This window comes from Myxocyprinus asiaticus, chromosome 34 (genome assembly GCF_019703515.2).
Source record: "Myxocyprinus asiaticus isolate MX2 ecotype Aquarium Trade chromosome 34, UBuf_Myxa_2, whole genome shotgun sequence".
Lineage (NCBI taxonomy): Eukaryota > Metazoa > Chordata > Actinopteri > Cypriniformes > Catostomidae > Myxocyprinus > Myxocyprinus asiaticus.
In genome coordinates this window covers 26,231,600-26,241,244 of record NC_059377.1, presented here as the reverse complement: position 1 = coordinate 26,241,244, position 9,645 = coordinate 26,231,600, and the positions used below count along the sequence as shown (strand labels likewise).

The 9,645-nt window shown below is 40.0% G+C and overlaps 1 protein-coding gene across 1 annotated transcript; it reads left to right on the top strand.

Annotated features, from left to right (window-relative positions):
* The first annotated feature begins 227 nt into the window (after positions 1-227).
* On the top strand, positions 228-9,035 carry LOC127424965 (synaptotagmin-like protein 1). The gene is made up of 11 exons (XM_051670544.1): positions 228-343; positions 451-593; positions 714-885; positions 1,191-1,245; positions 4,877-4,974; positions 7,556-7,658; positions 7,805-7,966; positions 8,060-8,138; positions 8,253-8,352; positions 8,464-8,663; positions 8,824-9,035. Exons 1-11 carry the CDS (start codon positions 228-230, stop codon positions 8,964-8,966), a joined length of 1,371 nt encoding a protein of 456 aa, XP_051526504.1. The 3' UTR covers positions 8,967-9,035.
* Positions 9,036-9,645: the final 610 nt, after the last annotated feature.

Genomic DNA, 9,645 nt, shown 5'->3' with positions numbered 1-9,645 from the left:
AGTAAATTCAAAATTTTGTAAGTCGGAAAGTTCACATTTTTTGAGAATAACCCAGTTGTGAAAAATGACCCTAGTGAAGGAATTCACATTAAAATTAATGTAGTCACATGGTCTGATAATGACACCTGTTATGTCTTTCAGTTTCAATTCAGATATTTATCTTCTAAATTTGGGTGTGGTTTCTCATAAATCACCATCTTATAAAGCAGGTGTGATCTGTGCCAGTGATGGAAGGGGAACCGTTACTGGATCTGGGTCACCTGACTGAGGTGGAGCAAATAGTTATTCTCAACGTGCTGCTGAAAGATGCTCAACTGCGCAGCAAAGAGGAAGGGAGAGTACGGTCAGTGTGTGTACCACAGGCAAATATAAGTTAAATATGCACACATTCTATGTTTATAGTGAAAATATGTTCACAATGATAGGTGAATACTTGTGCATTGATTTCAGCAAGCTTCACCAGACAGAGTCAAACGCTGTCCGTCTGCGCTCCTTTTCTGGTGCATGGTTTCATGAAGAGCGCGCTAAGAGATATCAAAAAGGAGGGGCTGATGTTGTGCATGCATCTATACGTCGAAAGAAGCATGATACAGGTCAGATGATCTCTTTCACCTCCCTATATTGTAGTTGCACATATGGATTTGCGTGTAAATACTTGTTGTGGTTTTCTTATTGCCTCCACATATTCACTGTGTTTGTTTTTATTTATGTAGATGTACCTCTGGCGGCAGTATTTGATGGAGAAAAAAATAATAACTCCACTTTATTACCTGAGCAGCAAGAAGAAGGAAGGAGTACAGAGGAAGAAGTGCATGCAAATATAAGTTCAACAGTGGATGGCAAGGGTCAGGAAGATAAGGAAAGAGAAAAGGAAAATGAGAAAAGGTTGGTGCAACCTCTAACTTAACTCTGCATTTCGCCTTCAGACTAGCCATGCAATACTGTTAACAAACAACTGAATGCATTTTAACAGATCAATCTGTACACTGATGAGGATACATATTCATTATAAGGGTCCATTTCATGATGAGGGCATGGCAAGTCTTGATTACTGAATAAGTAACAGGCAATTATGAGAATTAAAGTAGTTTAAAAAACTTCTTAATCTCAAATAGGCCAAACATTTTAGATGCTATTTTGTCAGAACATCTAATACATTGTCTTAAATAAATGTGGTAAATCCTTTTTAGTCCCATTCCCAGGGCGGCCAGTGAACCCAGCCCTAGGACAAGACACATCATAAAGGTCAGCTTATATTTCAGTTTGTATTTAGATGTGTATTTGTCTGCTGAAATACACTATATGGCCAAAAGTTTGTGGACACCCCCTTCTAATTAACGAATTTGGTTACTCCATTAAATCCAATAAAGAAAAATCTTAATGTTTCTTTATGTAATGGCTTGGGCTTTATGTGCTTCCAAATTTGTGGCAACTGTTTGGGGATAGCCCTTTTCTGTTCCAGCATGACAATGCCCCTGTGAACAAAGTGAGGTCCATAAAGAAATGGTTTACTGTGTCTGGCGTGGAAGAAATTGACTGGCCTGCACAAAGCCCAGACCTGAACCCCACTGATCACTTTTGGGGTGAACTGGAACAGCAACTGTAAGTCAGGCCCCATCAACCAACATCAGTTCCTGACCTCACTGATAGCCTTGTGTCTGAATGAGAGCAAATCCCTGCAGCCATGTTATTACATACAGTATAGTGGAAAGCCTTCCCAAAAGAGTGGAAGCTGTTATTACAGCAAAGGGGGAAATTGATGCCTAAGGTTTTGAAGTCAAATGTTCATCAAGCACATATGGTGTCCACAAACTTTTGGCCATATAGTGTATGTGTTAGTGCATGAGGCATATAACATAATCTTTCGCTTTATAATCTTTTTTTCCAGAGATAGGTTGGAAAATGATCATATATTACTATATTATGACTTTTTTGGTGCAAAAAAACTAGGCTTGGGATCGATGCCTTTTTCATGTATCGATAATCGGAAGAATTTCCTGATGATTATCGATATATATCGATTTTTTTCCAGATATAAGTAGAGCTGCTTGATGCACAATAGTCTTTGTCTCTTCATACATATTTCTCAACACCAATTAAATGGGGTCGCACACGGATGCGTCTGGCGGACGACGTGGTGCATTCTAAAATTCCCAAAAAGTATTTATTTTCTACAAGGTATGCACATACCGCCAATGCTCAGCATCAACATTAAGTGCCACGGAGCGCAAGTCGCATAGTTTTCCATTAAATTCGACCCAAATCATTATTAAAAGACAAAGATTATTTACTCTAGTATAACTGGATGATATATCAGAATCAGAATTAGCTTTATTGCCAAGTGTGCTTACATACACAAGGAATTTGTTTTGTTGATAGGAGAAACAAGCAAGTGCACACAGAACATTACAGTGAGACAGAATATAAAACAAGGTATGAATATAAATATACATACAAAAAAATAGGACATATAACATAGAATGGTATATGTACATGTCCAAGTGGTAATATATCTGCAAGGTAGGGGTATGTACAGTTATTGAATTAAATATGAGTGAATTTACATATGTACATGACATTTATACATTATTGTACTATGGGAGTCCTGAAGGCAGTTTAATTGTTCATGTGGAAAATGGCCTGAGGGTAAAAACTGTTCTTGTGCCTGAATGTCCTGGCACTAAGTGCTCTGTAGTGCCGGCAAGAGGGCAATAGTTCAAAAAGGTAGTGGGCAGGGTGTGTGGGGTCCAGAGTGATTCTACCTGCACGTTTCCTCACTCTGGAGACATACAGGTCTTGGAGGGTGGGCAGGGGGGCACCAATAATCCTCTCAGCAGTCCTGACTGTACATTGTAGTTTCCTTCTATCTGATTTGGTGTCAGAACTAAACCAGACAGTTATAGATGTACACAGGACAGACTCAATAACGACTGAGTAGAACTGAGTCAGCAGATCCAGTGGCAGGTTGAACTTTCTCAGCTGGCAAAGGAAGTACAACCTCTGCTGAGCCTTCTTCACAAGTGTCCCACTTCAAGTCCTGAGAGATGGTAGAGCCCAGGAACCTGAATGACTCCACTAGAGCCTAACCGATATGGGATTTGTGAGACCGATACCGATTTTAGAGGGGGGAAATTTACTGATTAGCGATATGGTGGCCGATATAGTTCATTTTTGAGCTGGAATGGAAACCTTTTCTATGTGGATTTTTCACCGATTTTGCACTGATATGACTATGCAAAGGTACTCAGAAGGCTGCTTTCTTAAATATTTTTATCAAAGAATATTTGACATTATTATACATTGTCAACCAATTCTAGAAATGAACACTGAGAAAATAAAGATTAAATAAAAATACAATAAATAGCTAAATAAACATCAGTACTGTATGTTCAGTGTCAGTCAGTTGCTGACCATTTAAATAAAGATTAAATTAAAATTATAGCTAAATAAAAATCAGTACTGTATGTTTAGTATCAGTCAATGGCTGACCATTTAAATAAAGAATAAATTAAAATAAAATAAATAGCTAAATAAACATCAGTACTGTTTAGTATGTCAATTGCTGACCATTTAAATAAAGAATAAATACAAATAAAATAAATAGCTAAATAAACATCAGTAGTACTGTTTAGTATCAGTCAAATGTTGACTATTTTAATACTGCCAGTCAGTTAGGGGCAGGTTGTAAAACAAGAAGCATTTATACCTGCCGAGTCAAGAGATAAACAGCGGCAGCGATGTTACACCGTATTCTGCTATACAAGTGCAGGGGAAACTTTCAATGCTGGAAAACCAGACTTTTAAATATGACATTTTGTAAATGCAATGACTGGAATTGTTCGGTTGAAGGGGGTACCAAACTGCAAATCCTGAACAAAATAGTTGTTGAATACATGTTTACACATTAGCTTCCCCTCAGCTATGAAAGTAGCTATGTGGTTAGCTAGTTAGCTACTCTACCGTTCAAAAGTTTAGGGTCACTTACTCATTCTTTATTTTGTAATTTTTTTTTTTTCACATTTTAGAATAATAGGAAAGTCATCACAACTATGGAATAATAGAAATGGAAATATGGGAATTATGTTGTGACTAAAAAAATCCAAAATAAATCAAAACTATGTTATATGTTAGCATCTTCAAAGTGGCCACACTTTGCCTAGATTTTGCAGAAATGTACTCTTGGCATTTTCTCAACCAGCTTCTTGAGGTATCACCCTGGGATGCTTTTTAAACAATATTGAAGGAGTTCCCATCTGTATGCTGGGCACTTAGTGGCTGCTTTTCTTAATTATTCAGTCAAAGTCATCCATTTCAAAAACTTTTTTTTTTTTTAAATAAAATTTTAATTTTGTAATATTAATAAATTAATATGTTGGCACAATTATATTTTTGTCTACAAAAATGTGTGGGGTGATTTCTCCTGAAGTTCACTCATCTCCACTGTTTTGAGCATGTTCAGCTCAAGGTTGTTGTGACCGCACCAGACAGCCAGCTGTTCAACCTTCCATCTGTATGCAGACTTGACACCGTCGTGGATTAGGTCAATGACCGTGATGCCATCTGCAAACTTCAGGAGCTTGACAGAGGTGTCATTTGCAGTGCAGTCATTCGTGTACTGGGAGAAGAGCAGTGGAGAGAGAATGCATCACTGAGGAGCACCAGTGCTAATAGTGAGGGTCCCGGATGTGATTGTCCCCAGTCTCACTAGCTGCTGCCTATCTGTCAGAAAGCTATTGATCCACCGACAGATTGTGGTTGGCATGGAGAGCTGGGTCAGTTTTGTTGAGAGAAGATCAGGCATAATTGTATTGAAGGCTGAACTGAAGCCCACGAATAGGATTCTTACATAAGTCCCAGGTCTTTCGAGGTTTTGCAGGATATAATGCAGTCCCATGTTGACAGCATCATCCACAGGCCTGTTTGCTCGCTAAGCAAACTGAAAGGGTCATGCAGGGGTCCAGTTATGTCCTTCAGGTAGACCAAAACCAGTCTCTCGAATGACTTCATGAACACAGACGTGAGAGCGACAGGTCTGTAGTCATTAAGTCCTGTGATTTTGAGTTTTTTTGGGGACTGGAATGATGGTGGAGCATTTCAAGCATCAGGGAACTTCACACTGCTCCAGTGATCTATTAAAGATCTGTGTGAAAATGGGGGGCCAGTTAATCAGCGCAGACATTCAGACAGGCAGGTGAGACACTGTCTGGGCCTGAAGCTTTCCTAGTCTTTTTTTTTTTTTTTTCGGAAGACCCGGCACACATCCTCCTTACAGACCATAGGCGCAGGTTGAGTAGGAGGAGGGGGGTTCCAGGAGGTGTTAGTGTGTGTGTGAAGTGAAGATCAGAGTGGGGGAGGGGTGTGAGACTGGGCTTTTCAAACCTGCAGTAAAACACATTTAATTCATCAGCCATTTGTTGATTCTCATCGAGGTGGTGTCATCATATACTTGGTAATGTTTTTCAGGCCTTTCCACATAGATGCAGGATTGTTGGATGAAAACTGTTTTTTCAGCTTTTCAGAGTAGCTTTTTTTAGCCACTCTGATTTCCTTAGTGTGTTTCTGGCCTGGTTGTACAATATTTTATCCCCACTTCTGTAAGCATAATCTTTGGCATGACGAAGCTGTCTGAGTTTTCCTGTAAACCATGGTTTATCGTTATTGAATGATAAAAATGGCCTAGTAGGGATGCGCGTATCCTCACAGAAACTGATATATGATGTCACAGTATCTTTGAGCTCGTCCAGGTCTGTGGCAGCAACTTCAAAAACACTCCAATCAGTGCAGTCAAAACAGACTTGTAGTTCCAGCTCTGCTTCATTGGTCCATCTCTTTACAGTCCTTACTACAGGCTTAGTTGATTTTAGTTTCTGCTTGTAGGTCGGGAGAAGATGAACCAGACAATGATCAGAAAGTCCTAAAGCTGTATGTGGGACAGAGCGATATGCATCCTTTACAGTGGTGTAGCAGTGGTCTAGTATATTTCTTTCTCTGGTTGGGCATGTGATGTGGTGTTTGTATTTTGGCAGTTCACAGGTGAGGTTAGCTTTATTAAAATCTCCCAGAATAATAATAAGAGAGTCCGGGTGTTGTTGCTCCGTGTCTGTCATGTGATCAGCCAGCTGTTGCAGCGCTGCGTTCATGCATGCTTGTGGCGGGATGTACACACTTGCCAGAATAAACGAAGAAAACTCCTGCAGCGAGTAGAAAGGCTTAAAGTTGATGAAGGATGCTTCTAAATTAGGACAGCACATCTTCTTCAATGCTGTTACATCTGTGCACCAATTGATGTAAATGCATTTTCCATCACCTCTCGTTTTCCCCGATGATTCCACAACGCGATCCGCTCTGAACAGCCGGAAGCCCGGCAGATGTAGCGCGCTGTCCGGGATGGCTTCATTCAGCCAGGTTTCCGTGAAACACAGAGCAGCGGAGTTAGAAAAGTCCTTATTTGTTTGAGTGAGCTGAAGCAGTTCATCCGTTTTGTTGGCGAGGGAGCAGACATTCGTTTGACGAAGCTTCACAAGCGCACCAGCTCTCACTTGCGTCTCTTGAGGCACTTGTAGAACTTGTATATTGTGTATAAGTATCTTTCATAGAGCCTATACAATGTATTTTCAGTAACAAGTATGTCTTTTTGTGGTTTGACAGTGTGGCGGAATGAAATTACTGTACATTTAAAAAAACAAAACAAAACAAAAAACAATGAAATTCACAGGGTAAAACATCATATAATGCGTAGCTGAATAGCTTTCAATATAGTAAAGGGTGATTATAATTTACAAATCACTCATTTTTGTTTTATTAGCATTTTTCATACTGTCCCAACTTTTTTGGAATTGGGGTTGTACACCAGTTTCACTAACCTTCAAAAACCCATCCACGGCACTTTGTTCATTCTTGAAGAAGTTGAAGAACTTTGGACTGCTATCTGCGCCGCTTCAGCTCGTCCTGTGTGTTGTGTTTGTGTGTGTGATCATGACAGCGACCGGCTTCAGTAAATGTTATATCACCTTGTCTTGTGGTCTCCCAACGCTATTACGCCAGACTGTTAAACAGAGGCCAACTGAGTGAATTGGAAAGCACGCCAAATTGGCTTCTAATTTAAATGTCAGTTAATTTTAATATATCGATGCCTCAAAAATATATCAATAAAATAAAGTGCTGATCAATAATCGATATATTGATATTTTATGACATCCCCAATAAAAACTTTACTAACATGGACCTCAGGGAAGGTGATAAAATTTTAGATGAAAAAAAAAAATGTCATGACCCCTTTAAAAACATGCCGCTCATGTACAAGACACTGACAAAACAGGAAGACTTGACGGTTGAACCATCAACTGTCAAAGGTGCCCGTCTTGTGCATGTGTACATAGGAAAAACAATGAAAATACAGTGCATGCAAAAACGTGTTTGATGTGAACGGCTCATAAGAGACCCAATTTTGATCATAACTTAATTTTTACAATTTTGCCTTTGCACGGCAGTATGTCCCTCTGTTTTCATATTTTCACTATTGTTCAATTGAAGTTCTTCCCTCACTTACACCCAGATATGTGAAAGTTTACCTTCTCCCAGACAACACATCACGCAGTAAGAAAAAAACTGCAGTAAAGAGGAAAACATTAAATCCAGTCTACGATGAAACCATGAAAGTGAGTTCTGCTCAATCAGTTTTTTTTTAAATGCTTTGAAATTATATCAGAAATATTGTCTTCTGAAGCTTTTTAGCTTACAATGCATTTGAAATACATTATCTAACTTACTGGTTATTTCTTCATAAATTGTTACTCTCGGCCAGCACAAAGTGTGCAGGCTGGACCTCCAGGCTCGTGTATTGAGTATGTCTGTCTGGCACATGGAGAGAATGAGAAGAAACCTCTTCCTGGGGGAGGTGGAAGTGAGGCTGGGTCAGTGGGATTGGAGCCAGAGCCAACCAACCTGGCACAACCTCCAGCCAAGAGTGAGCCAACCACTTGTCAGAGATAGTACAATGCCTGTAATGAAATAAATCAAAGTTAATTTCTAACCATGAGTCTCCTGCACTTTGTCTTAGGTTCGAATAAGTCCAGATGCCATCATCAGTAGGGGGACAATTCTGTTCTCTATTAAGTTTATACCTTCAGGCTCAGTGGGTGAGCCTAAACAGACACTTTGAAAACATTTATGTCCACCTTGTGGTGTGTAGAGTTACAACATATTAGGCCTCTTAATGTGGACATTTCCTTTTTTGTGTTTTATGGATGTAGAAGGTGGTTATCCACTGACTGGTGAGCTGCATATTTGGTTGAGAGAGATTGTTGGTCTCCTTCCCACAAAACGTAGGGCACCCAGTGCATATGTAAAAAGGTATTTGTGCACATTATTAACTGACAGTGTATGTTTATACTTATTATTATGTAATGTGAGCATATCAGAATTTTATTGTATGGTGTGTGTGTCTGTGTTTTATATGAGCAGTGTGGTACTGCCAGATGAAAGTGGTGTAAGTGGCCAACAGACTCGTGTGGTACGGGGTTCTGTCAATCCACTGTTCAACCATACAATGGTTTATGATGGGTTTCAGTCCAGTGACCTCATTCAGGCCTGTGCTGAGATAACTGTGTGGAGCCCACAGCCCTCCAGCTGTCTGGGTGGAGTACGACTCAGCACTGGTTCAGGTAATGCAGACTGAGATTTAAGCTTGTCTAGAGTCTGGAATGACAATATAAGATATTAAATGGAACTGTATACTGTATGTGGACCTTGTACATAAGTCCAGTCTTAACATTTTGCCTAACGTCTTCTTTTGTGTCATCTCTTTTTCTCATTTTGGGACAGGTGTGAGTTACGGTCAGTCTGTTTGCTGGATTGACTCTACAAAAGAGGAGATTAGTGTGTGGTCAAGTGTTATTCAGTGCCCTAACAGCTGGGTGGATGCTAGTCTGTCAGTCAGAACCAACTTACAGCTCTGCTTGGAGTAAACTGTTTTTAACTTATGCAGATACAACATGTAACCTTGGCTGTGCACATTCAGAGCAATTAATCATTCCTGTTATACACCAGCCACAACATTAAAACCACCTGCCTAATATTGTGTAGGTCCCCCTCCTGCCGCCAAAACAGCACCAACCCGCATCTCAGAATAGCATTCTGAGATGCTATTCTTCTCACCACAATTGTACATAGTGGTTATCTGAGTTACCGTAGACTTTTTCAGTTCGAACCAGTCTGGCCATTCTCTGTTGACCTCTCTCATCAAGAAGGCGTTTCCATCCACAGAACTGCCACTCACTGGATGTTTTTTGTTTTTGGCACCATTCTGAGTAAATTCTAGAGACTGTTGTATGTGAAAATCCCAGGAGATCAGCAGTTACAGAAATACTCAAACCAGCCCATCTGGCACCAACAATCATCCATGCAATTATCTAATCAGCCAATCATGTGGCAGCAGTGCAGTGCATAAAATCATGTAGATACGGGTCAGGAGCTTCAGTTAATGTTCCCATCAACCATCAGAATGGGGAGAAAATGTGATCTCAGTGATTTGGACCATGACATGGTTGTTGGTGCCAGATGGGCTGGTTTGAGTATTTCTGTAACTGCTGATCTCCTGGGATTTTCACACACAACAGTCTCTAGAATTTACTCAGAATGGTGCCA